The 20,924-nt window shown below is 38.5% G+C and overlaps 1 protein-coding gene across 1 annotated transcript in view; it reads right to left on the bottom strand.

Annotated features, from left to right (window-relative positions):
- UMAD1 (UBAP1-MVB12-associated (UMA) domain containing 1) overlaps positions 1–20,924 on the bottom strand; it is a 74,249-nt gene that overhangs the window by 8,529 nt on the left and 44,796 nt on the right. The window contains exon 2 of the mRNA XM_059818954.1: positions 9,095–9,180. Within this exon, the coding sequence (XP_059674937.1) occupies positions 9,095–9,180 (86 nt within the window). The remainder of the gene's footprint in view (positions 1–9,094; positions 9,181–20,924) is intronic.

Raw genomic sequence — 20,924 nt, 5'->3', positions numbered from 1 at the left:
CCTACTCATAACAAAGATCTCATATATTATAATAAGCAACATGAACAATATTCAGCACGTTGTGCTTCTGCCAGTGCCAGGAAATGTTACTAACTAGGCCAGATCTTTTTTTTTCTTTTTTCTGTAGCATGTATGCTGCAAGATTAAAAAGTTCATGAAAATCACTATAGTAAGTAAACAGCAAGCCCAAAGAACTGTAATTGAAAATGCAGGCAGCTCTAAACATCCAGCAGTGCATTCCACAGCCACAAATCAGAAATGAAGGACAAGTCAATATATTGCAAAATGAATAGAGAAGTCTGATAAATGCTGATAATGGATTTGTTCTGTAACTTCAGTGTCATCCAAAAGCACAAAGTACTCACATTTATTTTGCTGCTACCTTCATTTCTGATGTAATACAAAACTAGATATTAACTATTAAAATTCAGTTATCTATTGAAGCAACTTTGAACTATGAATGAGTTCTCTGTATGTGGGGCAATAATTTTTAAATAACTAGGATGCAAATGTTACACACACCCCTACAAAATACTCTTTTAACAGAGGTGGAATCAGGAAGAAAGACTGTATTTTAACTTTTCAATATAGCCAGAGAATATACTAAGAAATTAATTTTATATAAATCTTCAATTGCATATTGAAATAAACAGTATTTAAATAATTCATTTTAATTTAGCAGCTACATTTGGTCGATGTAGTTAGTGACAAGATTTGAGTTTCTCTCTACTGCTCCAAGCAAAAAAAATATCCTGAAGACTTTTTGGGAAGCTGACGTCCTGAATAGGAATAGCTTAGACAAACTGGGTCTCTGCCTCCATGTCTCTACCTCTTTTTCCCAACCTCTGCTATTGTAGAAGCTCCAACATGGTAACCTGCTATGGCAGGAAAAAGATTACAGTTTCTCTGAGACGGTAGATGTCCATGGAGCAGAACCTCTAGAAAACAGGGATAATACTGCATTCTCTCATTATTCTACTAAGTGTATGAAAAGCCAAGGACTTGAATGAGAAAGGAAGCTGTCTAGTTAAGAAAAGAACTTAGACAATTAAAGACTAGTAAGAAAATATTTACCAAACATGGTTTCACATAAAGTCAATAAACTTTTCAGCAAATTGGAATAACTGGGAAAAGCTGCATAAATCAGAAGTTCTTGAAACAGTAAGAAAAGGACATCTCTCCTTGAGTAACTGAGGTAGTCAGCAACATCTGTGAAATGCCTCCCTAGAACGTTAATATCAGTGAGAGAAAAAGGACAGAGGGATAAGGATTTCCATGTACAGTAAGAGGAAAGGAAAAGGAAATTATCTTGGGTTTGGTTTTCAGAAGAAAAGCTAATTAAGTAAAGTGAACAGGAAAGAATTACTAGTCTGAACCCAGGTGAAGCTTCCTCCAGTGATACCTGCGAACAGTGTCCTCAGCCAAGCCATGCTTTCAGGAGTTTTGTTAGGTAACTAAACCCCTGGATCTTCCCAACGGTCTCTCTCCTCAGTCTTGAAGAACGTAAATAGATTCTCAGACAGTGTGTGAATAAAAATTGCTGTACTAAGTGCTTTATTCTGAGGTTTTTATTGTGCTGCTTAAAATCCAAGCATGTGGCAAGACTAGCAATATGTCCTATTTACAAATTTAAAATATTCTAATGCTGAAAAAGTGTATTAGGCAAGTATCTCCTAACACAACTTCCCACCTGCCTTCTCCATAGAGATTCAAGTCAGTGAGAGAAAGGAAGGATGGATATTTGACTTTAAGTTCCTGAATATACAGTGTGTAGCAGGAGCACTTGTCAACAGCACCTTCAGCAAACAGCTTACCAGGAGTCAGAGTCTATAAAGCTTCAATCTACAAACAGTAACAAGACTGAGTTGTCCTCAGCACCTACTGCTTAGGCTTTTGAGATGCAGAAATAAAAGCACTATGACTCTTAAAGCAGTAAAGGACCAAATAATTACTTAAACAAATAAAAGGAAACAAATATTGGCCATCTCATTCAATCAAGGTGGCCTCTTTCAGCCTCCTGGTTCTCTATGGAAGGAAGATAATTGGACCGTAATGAAAAGGAAGAAGGGTACCACTTTGGCTTTTAAAATAATTTGTTTTTATCAAGCAGGTCTACTAATTGCATTACAACCCTAGAAAAGTATTCTTAAAATTTGTAATACTGTGGAAGCACAGAAATTTGCAAACAAATAATTTCCATTTTATTTTGTATTTTTAAAAAGTGCTTTAGAACAAAATTTGACTATGAGCTACCCAATGCACAGTCTTTCACAAGTCTGATACAACTGAGGAGTAGTGAAGTTTTGGGGATTGTTTTAAGGCAGAAATTACAGCATTAGCTGGTAAAAGGATCAAACCACAATGATGGAAAGTACAGAAAAACATATTCCTGTCTTATCAATATTAGCACTTTGGACTGAAACGGAACAGTTTTCATATCATATTTCCTTTCCATTAAAATGGACTGCCCACTGCTGTCCGGGTTTTTTGGGGTTTTTTCCCCTGAAAGCGGCAGTGAAACTAACCTAAAAACATTCTTATTTTCCTTACTTGGTGTTTAGAGTAATTATTAATATGCTGCCCTATACTAGTCTTTCAGCCACCATTTTATGCTAATGCATTATGTTGTAAATCTCACTGTTCCATCAGGCTGTATTAGCACTCAGTCTTATCAAGTCATGTAGGATGTACATTGCATTTTAGATCAATTTTAATATTTGGAAAGCCCAGAAAGGTTGCTCCCAGAGGCAGGATGACTGACCAATCAATTTGTTGACAGTAGCAAAGTGAACCAGCATTACTGGCTTTTAGTCCAACTGCATGTGTTTGGGCAAGAGATACAGGATAATCAGTAGTTTTATCTGGGGATTAAGCCAGTCAGAAGATCACAAAAATTAAAGGCAGGCTAAAAAATGTGAGGGGAACATCTGGGCACCCAATTTGAGCATCTCCTGCTACAAATAACCATCCAATATAACTGAATAAGCATGCAATTAAGTCAAGCGTATAGTGAGTGTCTGCCCAAACTAAATAGGGAGGTATGCAAATTGTGCTTCTGGATACATGTGCCTTGGTCACTATTTGCCAATCAGGCCAATTTTACTATTTTATGAACTTTTTACATGTGGGTATGTATATTGCTATCTATAGGCACTGAACAATGAAAATATACCATGCTCGTGTGCTATTCTTTCCCTACAGGAGGTGGTTTTGTCTTCTGTTGCTCAAACCTTGCCAATCATACAGATTGACCACAGCACTGACTCCAGACTCCACAGGCAGGGCTGTGGGAGGGAGGGATGCTCCAATCCATTTGTTGTGTTTACGTGTATTTGCCGGCCAGACAGAACAGTCAAGTCCCATCTGAAAAGACTGTAAGGCTTCCTCAGGTCTTGTTGTAACGAAATCTCAACTGAAGTTAAACAAAGGGTTGAACAGTGTTTCACGCTTGCAAAGTGCTATAGAAAAACACTTTATAAGAGAGAGCTGCATTGCTTTTTTGAAAATGAACTGGGTTTTAAGTTCAGAGAGGAAGCTGGTGAAAACCACGTTAATTCACATCTCTCAATTCCCACTCCGGTTACCTATATCTAAAAATATAATAGTTCCCTTTAAGAAAAAGACAATTGACATAGCATTCTTGACGTTACTATGATTACTAAGTATCTGAAATAACCCCAGCTGTGTATCAACGATACACAGACAAAAAGTCTAACTATTCACTTTTAGAATTGAGAAAAACCCTACAAGGTGATAGTCTTACAAGACAGCCCCAGGTCATGCTGGTTGACCTGGGGTCAACAGGTCACACAAATCAGTTTATAAAATGTTGTTTGTAAGGCTGTAGCAACTTATCCTTTCTGACATGCAGAAGCACATGTGTATGTACGTATACCTAATATATTTATATATAATATGTACATACACCCTCCCCCCTCCATGTTGCCCAGCTGTTGAGGGCAGACAGAAGTCCACTGGGCCACATGTTCTGAAGGTCTTCCTAATATGAAAAGACCTCTGAAATATTTTGGTCAATTATCAAACAGATAGCAATATGAACATTACAATATAGTGAAGCTTTATAAAGTAATTATGCTATTGCATAGTAATAGTTGTAATATGCAATAGTTGATTTTTTTAGCTGACTGGGCTATTTACCTTCATTCTTAGTAAGATCACAACCATAGACTGTGCCCTTCTTATCATATGGCAGCTCTGCTTCATACGCACTTCCGATCTGTGGCTGCGCACGGATCCCTGAAAGAACTGCCAGCTATTTACTATACATGCAAAGGATGGAAGGAGCTAAGAAAGATGATGTCCATTGTAGCTGCCAACACTGAAAACGAGTCATCCTTCTTTAAAGGTAATGTTAAAACTTCACTTCTATAGCTTATGATCATACACAATAGTTGAGTAAAACATAAGATCTTTCTTCTGATGGTACCAGCATTCAGGGAAAAGTACATGCTTGACAACCTGCTGCAGACTTATTCCAGTCCCTTCTAAGAGTGGATAATTTCATTAAGTGATTATTGCTTACATACCCAATTAAGTAGAGAGGAAATATGGACCAACATGCTTTAAGGGCTTTATAGGTGAAAAATAAGATCTTGGAGTTAATATGACATATGACAAGCAATTAATCTAACCAGGCCATGACTAGAATCTAGTTTATGAGAGCTTAAAAAAAAAAGCCAATCTAAGCAGCAACATTTTCTATAGACACTATATTTTGTCAAAATGAAGCAAACTAATCACAAATATTGGCCAATAATTTTGAAATATAAACCACCATCTCTAAAGCAAATGTAGGGAATTTAAAATGATGCAGTAAATTTAGCCCAGAACACCCTTCTCAAGATTTTAAATATGGGACCCTCTGAACCATAAACGAAGAGTTGGGTGACTGAACAGAGACACGATCAGTAATAGCTCCTTTTCCAGTAACTTCTAAAAATAATCCAGACAGCCAAGTTTTAGTGAAATCTGGGCAATAATAGGTTGGGAGAACCAATTAATTTTTTTTTTTTTTAAAAAAGGAAAAAGAATATCTTGAAAGTCTATAAACTTCAGCAATAATTGCTAACTTGTCTAGATGAGTAAAAAGAAAATTAAATTAATTTTTCCCCTACTCTGTGCATTCACAACTCCCATTATCTCTTCCTTGATATTTTATATGTCATATTATTTCTGTCTTCCCAATTGACTAATATGACTCCTAAACACATGCCTAGGAAACTGTTATTTACATCTATTCAGAACCCTTACATAGCAGCTTTACAAAGGATCAATTTAATGAGAATATTATCTGCCAATTCAGGTATAAAAATATTTTTCTAATTTATTTAGATACTTGCCCAAAGCAGTGCACACCAGTATCTATATGCAGAAAACCACAGATAATTTTAAATTTACTTCAGGAAACATGGGCTTTCTATCTGCTATGTTCTCAGTTTATAGTAGTAAATTATGAAAAGAAAGGGCACAAGAACCATAACAGAACTATTGCAATTCATTGCAAGAAAACTATGTCCTATGATGATAAGTATCACAGCAAGGTATATAATTAAGAGTGGCTATAACAACAACATATAAATTAGATAATTATGGATTAAGCAATCCCTTGGGGGATTCTCTCTTGCCCTAGAAAACATATAACAAGCTCCTTACGTAGAAGGCAATAGCTATTAAGTATCTGAGGGAGAAATAGGACTATAAAGAAAAACAAAAGAAAAAGAACACACAGCAATAGAAAAATCTTAGTTTATAATCTAAAGACAGCTCTCATTTTTGGTAGTTTATTTTAATACACTTACTGGTACAGTTTTCACCCATTAAATCTGCTGACATCTGTTGGCTAAAGCGCACTTGTCAGATTATCAAGAAGTGCAATATCAAATAAACACGAGCTGCTTCTTAAGGTGACAGTAGGGAGATACAAAACACTGCAGCTATTACTAGAAATGTGATTTTTGTTGTTGTTGTTTCTTACATCAATTTAATAATCCCAGGTGTCCTGGACACCAGACATACAATAATCTTCATAAATCCTAATTCACAGCCATACCATCTGTCAAAAATAATTTTTATGTCTCCTAATAGATACGCTACATAATTGCTCTCACAGTAGGACAAAAATACATGGTTGCACTAATTTGCTTTACCAATGGAGTAGCTCATTATCAAAAATAACCCCACCACATTACTAGGGTTTCTAGCACTCTTCATATATCAAAACCAACCTTTCCATTCTGTTATTTTCTATAACCTTAAATTCCCAGTGAAAGCAGATAAAGATTGAATTATCTGGAAATTGTACTACAATAATGGAAAACTCGCAAGCATGAAAAAATAAAACCGTAGTATCTCTTTCTATTATAATGGTGTTGCAGTTAAAATTAGAAGCTTTGTATTTCAGTGTCACAAAGAGACTAATTTAAGTTCTCGGCCCTGCAGAGCGCTAAGCATTTTGGCCCCAATCCAGAAAAGCACTTAAACATGTGTATGACACTTAGTTCATGAGCCTGAAGCAACTTCAGGGGAATCGTACGTGCTTGATTAGGCCCAGAGCACTCACTACCCTGCCGGACAGCGCATCTCCCTAGGACTGACTCGGCATCAGCAGATGACCCTCCCAAACCTCCATCTGTACTCGCAGAGATGGAGAAGATACTTCATATGGGACTGTTCAAAGCAGGCGCTTCTGTTCCCATTCTCTGCAGAAGACGAAATGTTTGGACTAAAGTTGGCCTTTGAGAACACCCTTCCTCAACAAGTTTCTAAATATCTGCAGTTCTTCTAACACACATCCAATATCAAAACCTCTTAAAATAACACAGACTGTAGGTATTGCAGTTGTTAGGAGAGGTTCTGTTACATGTTGCTAGTTGCAGCAAGATAATCTTGGTGTAAGCTTTTATTTGTGCATTATTTTATATAAGTTGTGCAAGTTTATACAGAAATATGTACTTGAGAATTCAGTAATTGTACAGAAAACAAATCAAATAGTACCTAAATAAAGGGGAAATTCCAAAGATGACGACGGTTACCAAAACATACTCCAGAAGATACTTTCTTCAAAAAATCAAACTCAACCTCATTTCCCTTCTGAATAAGGAAGTGACCCATGAACAAAGTATTACTTCATTCTTCTTTAAATCACATTTCTAAAAGCACTTTCCATGTTCCACAAAGTCTACATTATTAAATTGTAAAATAAATTATATTTAAAAATGAAAGCAAGTTTCCAGCAATTGAAAGATGCAGTTGAAGAACTAAAAGCCCTTCTGTTCAACTCTGCATGATAAATATCTGGTATTACTTTGCAGTCTAACAGATGTCTTTTAACATACTATACTATGTTTAAAAAGTATTCTTGTTTTAATGCTAACAAGTTTATTATTTCAATTAATTTTCTATTTCTCAATGACATATTGAATATATAATACAATGCTTTTCCCATTTTGCTAAATTGGTAGATGTCTCCCACAAATTTATAAAAACATACTTACTACTGCAAATAGGAATATTGCTTCCCTAATGGCCAGAACTATCCATTTACTTTCCATGATCCTCAGTTACTCTATTTAATTTGAGAAATGGAAAACTTCTTCAAGTAAATGTGAAGTCCAAACACCTAAATCCAGAGACTGGAATTCGTAACTTAAGATATTACCAAATGCTGTATCTGCTGTATCTTAATTTAATTGATGTTGTCACAAGCCAGTTCGTACAAGTATTTTTGTGACATACTAAGTCTTTTAATATAAAGATAAAATAAATCTTTGTTTTATTTTCACTGTAATTTCCACTATTTTATTGTGAAAACTTTGCTGCTTTCCTTTAACTCATAAACACTTAAAATCTACACAAGTTCCTATTTTGCTGAAATTCCACAGAATTCAACAAACCACTGACGCTACAATAATTGGCAGCTCACAATACCTAGTGAGAACATCACATTAAGGGAAACCACAGTGTAGGTAATGTTGTGGTGTAGGTAACCACAACACCAATGCATTATACTGCCTCAAAATTACAGGACTTCAGTTGCAAACACCGTAGCTCAGATGTCAGAAGTCAGACTAAAATTTTGCGATTAATTGTAACTAATTCATACTGGTACGTTATCAGAAGGCAAACCACTCATTACTTATGATGAATTAAAGATTTCTGTATCAGACACAGTTTTTAATTTGAAATTAAAAAAGGAGACTACACATCACACACACGTTAACCACTCTTAAAGATGCAACATTATCACACACAACTCTGATATACCAAGGGACTTAGCAATAATAAATATTAAAATGGCATTGAGAAGAGAGAGACACAGTTAGGTCCAAGGCTAGATATGAGAAAGAGAGAGAGAAAGTATAGGTTAAGCAAAAAAACCCCACCACAAAAGTACCAAAAGTCCAATCCAAATGTCTCAGTTATCTTGTAAATATTTAAGACTATATGGCAATGGAAAACAGGCTCATACTGATTGCAAAAACATTTTCAGAGGAGATGGAGAAGAAAATATGTGTACATCATATGCAGAAATACTCTGAAAAACCCTCTTTGGTATACGTGGATTAAATATTAAATAAACCACATGAAGAAAAAGAAGTCCAGATTTACAGCCACACAGTACTGAAACAGAAAGCAAACACACAATAAAGACAGTCTATTGTACTCACACATTTACTTATAATGGTAGCTGTGGAAATAAATTACTTATGTAAATGTTTGACATTTTCCATGACTACTCACCACGCTAATGCTAATGCTTCTATGCAATTCATTAACATTCTAGCTACAGTTTCATGCTTGCATGTTTCAAGTATAAAAATGAGATACTCAGCAATACCATACAGCCCAGCCTTCTTACTATTTCTTTTTCAAATCAGTATCGGTGGCCTTGATAATATTGCCATCTAATTACTAGCAATGCTTCTTTTACTATAGATGACAAGGAAGGCTGAGTAGGCACTCAGTCTACAGAAGATGTGAATGTGTTGAAACCTTCTCCTGCAGGACATTCATGCTTCTTAAATGAGCTGCTATGGAAGTTTCATCAAGTGTGCGTAAGGAAATAGTCTCTTACCTGTGAAGGTTGGTTGTACATCGGTCTGGTGTCCGGAAATGAAGTTTTATCCTTTGACTCTCTACTTTGATCATCAATTGTGTCACCTAGCAAAGTAAAAAAATACCTATTAAATCACTGAAATCCTTCACATTTTATATGGAATAAGTAAAACTCTTGAGTCTTCCCAAAACCAAATTGTACAGTTCCCTGGGAAAGGGGGAACTCTGTTGCCACATTTATATTTTACAATTTTGAAGACGAGGAAAGAGAAAAACATTGAGAAGTGGTCTGCAAAACCCGGGAATAAATCTGTGTCAATTGGTTAAAGAGAAAAATTCAGAGGAAAAAAAAGAAAGAAAGAAAAAAAGCAGGGCCCCTATTTTTGCACACTTTAGGACCATTAAGTTCTAATAATGGCAAAGTGTCAAACAAAGGAGACATAGCAGTATGAGTATCTGGTGTGAAAGCGATACCAGGTGCGCACATCCATCACATCCCAGTCCCACATCAGGCTAGGGGACACGTGCACCGTTACTCTATCCCCATTTGTAACCTCGTTTCCATACAGAGGATATCTGTGTATGAGCGCTGAAAGAAAGACGCAACATACTGAAAGAAATTGCCTGGTTTTGACCATACCAGGACAATGACTACTTGACAGGCTGGGCACTAACCTCCTCCCATTGCATAGACGTGACTACCTCTGCCCAGGATTTTACTGAGGAGACATGACTCAGTTTATCCCAAAAGCTGCAGCTGGTAACAATGGGCAGATCACAGCAATAAACTAGAGACAGAGTATTTAAATTGATTTTAAAGACAGAAGGTACATTATTAATTTTATTAAAAAGGTAGAGGTAGTAAAACAAAAAAAGCAGCATTTGTTTCTCAGAAATTGTAAAACAAATATCCACCTAGCCTATCTTCTCCAATCTTTGTCAGTGGGAGTGTGTACAAGAAGTTGTAAAGATTGTGTTATCTCCTTCTGCCGTTAGTGTTATTCAGCAAATAGCTTGTAAGAGGAGACAGCTTAGAAAGATGAAAGATTTAGTCACGTAATTCTGGTTTTATTTTAATTTTAACTGATACTGCTTTCTGTAATGGAGTATTTTGAAAGTCTGTATCCTTAAAGAGTCCTGCAGCAACAATTCTAAATGAAAGGGTTCAAGTTACTGTAGTTTAACTCCTTTGCTAAGGCTGTGTTTTTGGCTGTCCTGTTCCATTTTCTCCAAAGGTTTAGTTAGAGCCAATGCACCTGGCAGAAGCCGTAGGGAACAGCAGCCAGCTTTTGCCCACGCCAAGTTACCCTGGAAGCCAATGATACCCAGGTCCACGCATGCTTGCTCCACGCTGTCATCAGTCCCCAAGGACTGCCTGGTCAGGTCCCCCAGGTACAACGCAATATTTGGGAAATTATCTTATGAAAACAAGCAGTAACATTTAGTCATGGGGCATGCTGTTTAATACCCAAGTATTATTCCTAATAGTGTATTTTGAGAATCATCAATAAATTATCTTTGTTATAGGTCATTAATGCCTATTAATTCCATTAATGTCTACACTTTTCAAGATCTTCCCTGGAGTTGGAAAATGCTTCTCAGTAAACTGGCAATTCTCTACACAAAATACTCCAAAGCACTTGTATTCATACCATCTCTTAAAAAAAAGGGGGGGGCAGGGGGGAAGGGAGACCAAAGGAGATGGGGAGTCAGTTCATCTTCAATTCCACCCCACAATACTGTGAAAAACAAAATTTCTAAGATAATGAGGTAAGTAACAGCCATGAAAATAAATTATGTCAAACCATTAGTTTACATTTGTAATGAAGTAAAGAGGCCTGCAAAGAAAAATTATTAGAGGACTTGCAAACGCACTCTGCAATGAAAGACTGCAAAAACTTGGGGAGGCATGAAAATGGTTAACAGGTATATGAAGAGCACGGTAAGATATATTTTTCGTACGTTTGCTGTGGATGAGAGTGCAAGCAAGTTTAAATTGTACCAAATTCAGGCTAGATCAGTTTCTCCAGGAGTAAGGCTACTTAAGCACTTGAAACAACCTAAGGAAATGATCTCTCTGAAGAGTGGTCCATCTCCAAAAGATTTCAGAGGTAGGTTGAAGAAACATCTGTCATGAATGGTTTCAACCCTGCCAAGACAAATATGAATGACCTTTTGTGTTCCCTTCCAGTCCTACATTCCATGAAGGATGCAGGAGGAAAGACTCCACAGGATACCTCTCCCTAAAATCAGGATTTGTCAAGGGAACTTATGCTGGCTGCATGGAGACTTGTGAAGATGCAAGTAGACTGCAGCGAGCGGGACAAAGACTGATCAAGTGTGTAAGGGAAGAGCTGCGTAGTCAGTCAGTAGCAAAGGGACAGCTAATTGAAGTCAGTGAGATGACTCAGATTGGGTAAAGTTGGGTGTATGCATAAACATTCTGAAAGAGAGTTACACAGGAGATTTAAGAAACACAAGAACCAACTTTTTACTCCTTGTCTTTACATACCGTTCCTGAGAAAGCACTCAGAAGTTTTTATATGCAAAAAACAAAAGACCAAATTCATGTGCTAATGCTATCCAGAATATACTTTTTCCCTGTGATTAGTTTTCCTTAAGACAAAAAGAAACCTTTGTTTGAAATCAGGAGCAAAAGATCAAAAATGTGAAAATGTTCACAGGAAAGGAAGAATAAGAACAGCTCATTTGGAGAGAAATTTATTTTTTTGACTTAGAACTTTGACATCTAACTCCCAGAGGTCATGAGTTCTTAAGGAGGCCAAAATGTAGCAATATCTATAGTGTTTCACCACTCAAATTGACTTTGTAAACTGAACTTTAATGCAGAGCTCTTCTTTGCTTAAAAAAAAAAAAAAAAAAAAAAGCCAAATGTGAAACCCCCAACATCTTGCTAAATTTTCAGGCATATGGTCCTGCAAGGATAAGCCATGAATCTTTGTATAGACTGTTATTATTTGAGTTAATGGAGTTAAAACAGTTATAGGTAGCTGCACACCAAGCTGCCCAAGATGTCCACTAGTATAGAATCATTTTCCAGAGAAATACGTATTTTCGGTGTACTTCTTTCACCAGTTCCTATCTCAAATATCCAAACAGATTAGTCATCCTTATTTCTACTAGCCCAAATAATGAATTAACTCTCACATACCTCCCCAGCTCCACCAGTTCCCAACCTTATCCAGCTTGCCATAGTTGACCCATCTTGTTCAGCCACTCCCAAATTTTTTTTTGTTCAACTTGCCTTGGTTTCCCACTGACCTCAATTCTAATCTCTTCCCTTAACTGGAAGTCATAGTTTCTCTTCCCTCTTCAGGCTCAGCCTTTCAAATGCTTCCCTCTGATCTGGCCTTTCCTCTTCTCCACTGCAACCCTGCAATCTCTTCTTCCAGTCTACCTACGTGTTAGGAAGGTGGATGAAGGTAAACACTGAACAGACAGACAACCCATGACAGCACAGACCTTTGGGAGCAGGAACTAATGTGGGTTCTTTTGAGCACTTCACACATTCTGGTTGATAATTTTTGACTGGGAAAAAAAACCCCAACCACCACCCCCCTGCCAAAGACCCCAGGAAAATATCCCAAACCCAAACAATTCCCCTTACGCAATCCTGATGTAAATAGGATAGGCAAAAATGCAATTTTGCCAAACTAAGCAACTGAAATCTGGCTCTGAAAAAAATCACAAACACGTGACCTTAGTAGGCAGAGCTACTAAGTCACCCCCCCAAAAAAAAGTCTTTCATCAGAACTGAATGGCAAATATGTTCATAGATAAGGCCAGAGGAACCACTGTAATCATCTAACCTCCTGTATATATATAGGCCATAAGATTTCTTGAATTAACTTGTTTGAACTAGAGCAAGTTTAAAGCTGTATTTTAATTAAGAGAAAACAGACAAAATTATTCATTTTACAAAACATTTAGATTCTGGCTCACATAACCCTTGGTTTAAAAGCATTACGCAAAGTTTTAGTCATAAAACTCCTATAAAAAAATAAATCTAAGTCATATACTATTTAGAGACTATAAGAATTAGAAATGAAGGGTGCTCCATGCAGTATAATATGGTTTAAACATCAGCAGCATAATCTGTGACATGCAGGACATCACTGGGAAAATTTATCAGGAAAAAAATAATCATGCTTACTGCTGTAAAATATTCCCTTACTTAGCAATGGAAAAATATTTTCAAGTTTGAAAAGAGAGCAGTAGGCATATTTATCCTACGGTCCAGATGAGCCCATATTTCAAATACGCAGTCCTGGGGGGCTGTTTTTAAGTTATATTAAGCCTCTCCCAGGCCCAAATGAATGGTGATGCACTCAAAGGTCAGACATCGGTTTCTCCTCTCACCGAGCTTGTGCTGGAGTTGCACCAACATTCTCTGAGCTCCACTGGTATCTTCTTTTCCAAAAACCGTAGCCAGGTTTTGCACAGGAAAGAAAAACCCAGTCCAGTCTTCAGTATGTACTATGTACGTCCCCCCTCAGACCTCAGAATTTTTGGTTTCTTCAGAAATCTGCATTCAGCTGCCTATCTGGACCTCAGCGAACTCTCGTATAAAAAGGTTCAACCACAAGTTTGGCTTCTACTCAACAAGGAAGTGGGGTTTCTATTTATACTCTTTCCTCTTCCAACATTTTGTTATCCTCAAGCTTTGTAGTCTCTTGATCAACAGACAGCATTTGAAAGTCTATCCCACCCTCAGTTTAAAAAAATAAAACCAATTGTAAATGTATTTTAGAGTCTTCTGTAACTTAGATTGCCATTTGTCCTGGTCTGTGCAAGAATCCTGTGAGACAGTAAAGCATGTGCAACACAGCAAGCAATAACTAGCTACCAAATACATGGATTTTCAAATGTCACCTTCAGCTTCAAAAGACAGCCAGCTATTTTCCATTATACTTTAGTTAGTTGCTTAACTCTGTTGCCTGTCATTATCTTCTTTATCCTGCATAGAAACGGCAAGAACAAACAGTATTCTGGCTTCTACTTGAAAGCAAAAAGACAAAAAGTTTTAAGAGAGGATTAGTAGGATCTGAAAACAGGAGAGACTGACTCTGTGGAAGCACCAAGGTTTTACTGCAGTTTCTTGCCCCTCTTTCTTACTCATAAATCTTCTTCTCTCTCCTTGAGATAAGGAAGAAAGACAGGCCAGACACACCAATTTTAAGTCACCCTGCTCCAGAATAAACTAACAGAATTTCAGGCTTCAGTCCATCAACAGTGGCAGCACTTTCAATCTAGGAAGGTATTGAAGATGTCCCCTCTGAACATCTGAGTCTCAGGACTCCCTACAACCACACTTCTGTGTAAAGGGATAGTATCACTTTTCTGAGTCCTGCTCTTCTCTCAGCCTCATTTAAATAGCCTCCAGCTCCTTCAGCAGGGAGGAAATGTGTTTCTGCTCAGTCTTTCCCCAGCCCTGCTTGTTTCTCCAGCACCCACTACCAGGGTCGCACAGCTTCCATTTGCTTCCAGCACCACTACAAGCTTATTAATAAAAAGTTCTTTTCCTTCCTTTGTGCGTACAGCAGACAGGCAATCAACAATGGATGTCAAGTGGCTGCTGTTCTCCTTACTCCCATTTCCATCCTCAAACCTCATCTCAGTCGCCCTGGTTCCTCTCAAGAAGAGTCCATATCTACATTTCGTACCAAGAATAGTGCTGAGCTGCCAATCCAGAATATCAGCCAAATATGTTTACTAGCCCCTTCCTGCCCAACGAATGGCCTGAGGACTGCAGTAGGCCAGTACCAGGGAACACTGACTGCAGTATCCAGAACACAAAATTGTGCTGGTGTTATGGGATCAGGACAATTAACAGAAGACAGAGCGAAGACCTTTAGTAGTCTAGTGATGAGCACAAAATCACAGAACAATTTGGGTTGGAAAGGAGCTTTAAAGATTATCTAGTCCAACGCCCCCCAAATGTACTGTACACAATTATAGCTAAATATAGTAAACTGTAAGTGATTTGCACTTTCCATTGGTGATTAACAGACTGCTCAATGACCAATCTGAATCAAACAAGGCACTGACCAGGTGCTGTCCTGGGACATTGATGGATAGATGGTTCTTCTCTTTTCTTAAAGTGGGACTACCATTCTGTCTAGCATTAGTGCTATAAAACCTACACATTAGCTCATTAGCTTCCATGTGCACATGGCCAAGACGTAATAGCCTTATAAGAAAGAATATGTATAGTTGGCAAAACAATGAAGTCATCCTAGTTTCAGGTCACCTCATCCTGGTTTCATATTAAAGCTTTTTGTATCAACAGCAGTTTCATTTCAACAAGCTAATAATACCCCCCAAAAATCCAGTATATCAGCAAAAAGATTCTCCACAGCTGCAACTTTCAGCAAAACAATAGTTTAAGAGTTTATGCTGCATAAGGGTGAATGAGAAGGAAGTCTGTGGAAGAAGGAGAAGGAAGTCTGTGTAAGCCCATGCTAAGGCAGAGGTCTGTGTTAGCCTAAGCAGACACATGGTAAGTCTTTGGCAGCCTTATACTGAGTTTTGACAGTGTTTTTATAGCTGGGTATTAAGGGGTTCTACAACTAATTCTTTGACCAGGAGTAAAACTTACCAGTATCTTCTCTAATTATCCTGATGAATCATGAGAAAAATCTATATAAACCTTGCAGAATGAAAACCCTGAAAGACTGATTTCTTCAAACTTGTAAGGGGGTGGGGGGGGAACTGTAACAAGGTAAACGTTATCCTGAATGTTTTTGCATTTACAGATATGAAGCAACAAGGTTTAGTCCTTTCCCAATTACAAGGAACAGCAAATCCAACTACTGCACATGCCACTGAAGATTATGAGAGTGGCACTCCAAATTGCCACCCAGTTTAATTTTGGTATCCCACCCTTCTGCAGGTGTTCTTAATGTAGAGGCTCCATTTTCCTAAACAAATCTGTCAGGGTCTTCTCAACCCACATCCCACTGTCGAGATCACAGCAAAACCTCAGATTAAAAAACTCCCCTACAGAAACTTTTTTCCCCCAAAAAACTTTCAGGCAGATGGCAACAGAAAAACAATATGAGAGGATTAGAGACTTCTGTAGAGTTTTAGTATCTCAGATCTACATACTTTTTAAGTTTGCAAAGCTTTTTATTTCTGTGCTTTTTTGTATTTCCAACTTCTTAAAAGTTTGACTTCTTTCAAAGCTTTCCTCGATCCTAAAACAAAGAACCCTTAGCGTTTAAATCCAACTCCATCTCCAACCACTTCACTGAGGCTAAATCATTCCCACTCCCCCAATCCCTATTTATATGGCTTTCTTTCAAGAGGTGGCCAACTCTTTCAGAAAGCTGATGAATCAAAAGGCAAACATTCATAGCAAAATTTTGGTTGGAAGGAATCCCTGGAGATCACACTAGTCCAACCTCCAGTTCAGCACAGGGCTAACTTCAAAGCTAAACTATGTTCCTCAGGTGCTTGTCCAGTTGAATTCTGAAAGTCTCCAAAGATGGAGATTTCACTCCCTCTCTCAGCTCCCAGTTATATCTATCCCTCTACTATTTGTTACCTCCAGGTCCACAGTTCAAAGAAAGCTGTAGAATTCATTCATCCATGAGCCAGGATCCCCTATGATTAAAATTTATTTTACTTTGGCTTTAATTTACAATACTTCCATGTCAAGCATAAAGAAATTCTGAGGTTCAAACTCATTCTGTTTTACTGGTGTGATACATCCATGCAAGCACTTTCCCCTCCATTGTATGTGCATACCAGCCTTTCTAAGTAGCCCACAAAAACACTGAACCCCCCTCACCACAGCATATCTTTCAGTAGATCTCACTTTTTTATTTTGCTGTTTGGAAATCCCATTCTAGAGTTCATTAGCGTAGATGCTGCCGCACCTTTCTTATCTCGTTTTGCTATCAAAATGAGCAGGTGATATGACTTACCAGCTACTCAATACATCCTTAGTACTGAAGCAACCAACATAGTACAGATCCAAGTAAAGGTTTATGACACACTCAATCATTTAATAAGAAAGAAGTTGAAAACAAAAGCTTCACAAGAGATGTGTATGTCCTCTAAGTCTTCTGACCCAGCAATCATGCTTATCTGGGCATGTGTGCCCATGCCTTAGGGAGAACCTCAAAACTATTCACTACTCTTCCTTTGTTCAGCTGATGCTGTTGAACTGATAAGCCCCCAGCATATCTATCATATGTTAGCACTTAGGATGAACATTATCCCTAAAAAAGAGTCTGCAAAGCTGCCTGGAAGGCATAGATTGGATGCCATAGGCCAGTCTCTACATGCATTAAGTTGCAGTTCTTGACATTCCTAGAAAACCTTTAAATCTTACTGTCATTCACTTCACCTGTCAGTTAAGCCCCTCCTCTTCATATCAAAACAAATGCAAACTTCCAAGCCCAAGTGAATCATACTTTTCTGGGGAAGTAAACCCCAGTAGTAAACTACTTTTTTGAAAAAGAAAACTTTTATAAGCTGATTACCTTTTTTTTTTAGATTTATTGTTTACATAATCACTGAGTTTCAGGTTAACGTCATGGTCCTCTAGACCAGCTCAATCATCCCACAGAATAAGTACATTCTTTTAAAGTTAAGAATAAAACAAGAAGTCCCTTACATTTTTAGATGTTTGGAGAAGTATAGTGTTAATTTATATAATCTCTTTCCTTTCCACTTCACTCTCAAAACTGCTTCCTGGGTAGTGAAAGATGTCTACACTTAGCACAATCCATCTTTGCTATATGGACGGTCCGGTATGCAACAAGTGCAAAAGAAGCAGCACTTTGAAAGCTACATTTTCTTCCATGGTTATAGTCTCCCACTAGATCCTTTTTGCTTTTCCAAGGGAGGGAGATAAAGACAATATTATTCGCCTCTATTTGTTGTATTTCTCTTGCTTAACTTCATCTTCTTTACCTTTGATGAGAATATGACAGTCATCGTCTTCACAATCCTTCCTGCATTTTCTTATTTTGCTTGGAAAGATGATAAAAAGTTTAATCTCACAGAATCACTAAGGTTGGAAAAGACCTGCAAGATCATCAAGTCCAACCATCAACTAACACCACCATGCCCATTAAACCATGTCCCACAGTGCCTCGTCCACACGTTCCTTGAACATCTCCAGGGATGGTGACTCCACCACTTCCCTGGGCAGCTTATTCCAGTGTTTCACCACTCTCTCAGTAAAGAATTTTTCCTAATATCCAGCCTGAACCTCCCCTGGCACAACTTGAGGACATTTCCTCTTGTCCTGTCGCTAGTCACTTGGGAGAAGAGACCAACACCCACCTCTCTGCAACCCCCTTTCAGGTAGTTGTAGAGAGCGATGAGGTCTCCCCTCAGCCTCCTCTTCTCCAGACTGAACAACCCCAGTTCCCTCAGCCGCTCCTCATAAGACTTGTGTTCCAGACCCCTCACCAGCTTCGTCACCCTTCTCTGGACACGCTCCAGCACCTCAGTGTCCTTCTTGTAGTGAGGGGCCCAAAACTGAACACAGGATTTGAGGTGCAGCCTCACCAGTGCTGAGTACAGGGGCACGATCACCTCCCTACTCCTGCTGGCCACACTGTTTCTGATACAGGCCAGGATGCCATTGGCCTTCTTGGCCACCTGGGCACACTGCTGGCTCATATTCAGCCGCTGTCAACCAACACCCCCAGGTCCTTTTCTGCGGGGCAGCTTTCCGGTTACTCTTCCCCAAGCCTGTAGTGTTGCCTGGGGTTGTTGTGACGCAAGTGCAGGACCCGGCACTTGGCCTTGTTGAACCTCATCCAATTGGCCTGGGCCCATGGATCCAGCCTGTCCAGATCCCTCTGCAGAGCCTTCCGACCCTCGAGCAGATCGACACTCCCACCCAACTTGGTGTCGTCTGCAAACTTGTTGAGGGAGCACTCAATCCCTTCATCCAGATCATCGATAAATATATTAAACAAGACCGGCCCCAAAACTGATTCCTGGGAGACACCGCTTGTGACCGGCTGCCAGCTGGATTTGACTCCATTCACCACAACTCTCTGGGCTCGGCCATCCAGCCAGTTTTTTACCCAGCGAAGAGTGCACCTGTCTAAGCCACGATCCACCAGCTTCTCCAAGAGAATACTGTGGGAAATCTCAAAGCAATAAAAGTCTTTACCTCTTCAGTTTCTGATGAGTGGTAAAAGGCTTTGAGGAAACATTAGTAACAACAACAAACTCAGTTAAAGACAATAGTACAGCTCACACAGACTACTGCTGGCAAGCAATTTTTCTTATCACTAGTTCAACTAAACTATAAAACTTGTCTCAGATTACAGGCTCAGGTGTTGTTGAAAAGGTAGATATTTATTGTAACACTCAACTTTTCACTATGAAATTACGATTATTTCACTATCCTCTTTTAATTATGAGATTAGGACTCCCCTCCTCCTGTTTTATTCGTGGTGTCGTTCTAAAGGCAATCCTGGCCAGAATGAAAACAGCACATTGAAGCCCACTTTGACGAGGACAGAGATTTTCCTAGCACTTAAAAATCTGCAGTGTGGCCTGCCTGCTCAGTCTCTCAGTTACACTGTGTAACTTGCATGTCAGTAGGTCCAGCATGCATTAAAATTATTTGCCTGCCAAAAACTGAGGTGGTGATAACCTAATATTTGCATATGAAGCTTGCTACATAAATGCAAATTATGTTAGGAAACAAATAATGCAAATTGGAGCTCTTTTCCTAAAGGAATTAGATTCACATGACCAATTTTCCATCCCTGATAACACAAGAAAACATTGTCAAACATGGCTGAAACTGGCAGAGATAGAAGACTTGAAGATGTTTACAGAATATAATCATTGCAGCTGGGTAGTGAAAAGAGACCAGGAGTAATGACCCTGCTGAAGGAAAAACCCATTGCGCTCTGTTCTTCTTGGCCTGCTAGCAGGTCAGTTGGCAAATATTGCCGTGGTTGGTCACTGGGAATGAAGGCAAGGGAGGCCACTAGAAAAACACAGGGAAATAGCCAAGGCTTTTGTAGTGGGGTAGAAGGACGAGGAGATCCTCAAGGAGGTCCTTGAGAAACTAAACTTCATCATTTCCCCTATTCCAGGGAACACTGTGATTTATTCTATCTTGATAGCATTTCAGGTATGCTTAATCAAGAAATAATTTTTATATAATGAAGAAGAGAGGAAAACCTCACAGAAAAATTTGTAAATCAATCAGTCTACCCATATTAGGGACATTTACATCTTTGTCCCACTAACTGCTGTGGCATGTATGCACTGTGATGGGCAGACGATCATATACAACCTCATACCAGTAATTAGCTTTCATGTGTGGGCAGCTGCCGACACCATTCATATTAGTTATTAAGAACTTTTTTTGTCACATGTTCTAGAAACTCTGAAAGTACCAGAAGGCTGAGTTAATACTTTGTGGGAGAAGAATTAATGTGTAGGACAAAACACTCATTCAAGGTAACCTTTATGTGACATAATTATAAGCTGTATTCTCCAAAGTAATCATCATTTCCTACTTAAAGCGCTACCATCCTCTCAGAGGCATGGAAGCCCACACTCAATTCCGAAACAAAGTTAAGCAGAATTGATTTAAAACATAAGCACCAAACACGAAGTTATACAGATACACTGATACACAACTTATTTGTGTCTGTGTGACATACAGGCACCAATACACATAATGTAGAAAGTTAAATCATAATATCTAAGCTTCCATCAGACACACTTCAGACAAGGCTTACAAATAGTCTGGCTCAAAAAGCTCCCCTCCCCACATTTTTCTGAAAGTTTTTCTAGACAGCAGCCTGGCAATCTTATGTCACTGTGACAATCTA

This window comes from Gavia stellata, chromosome 6, assembly GCF_030936135.1.
Source record: "Gavia stellata isolate bGavSte3 chromosome 6, bGavSte3.hap2, whole genome shotgun sequence".
Classification (NCBI taxonomy): Eukaryota; Metazoa; Chordata; class Aves; order Gaviiformes; family Gaviidae; genus Gavia; species Gavia stellata.
Note: the sequence above shows the minus strand (reverse complement) of the source record. Positions and strands in the feature narration are given on the sequence as shown.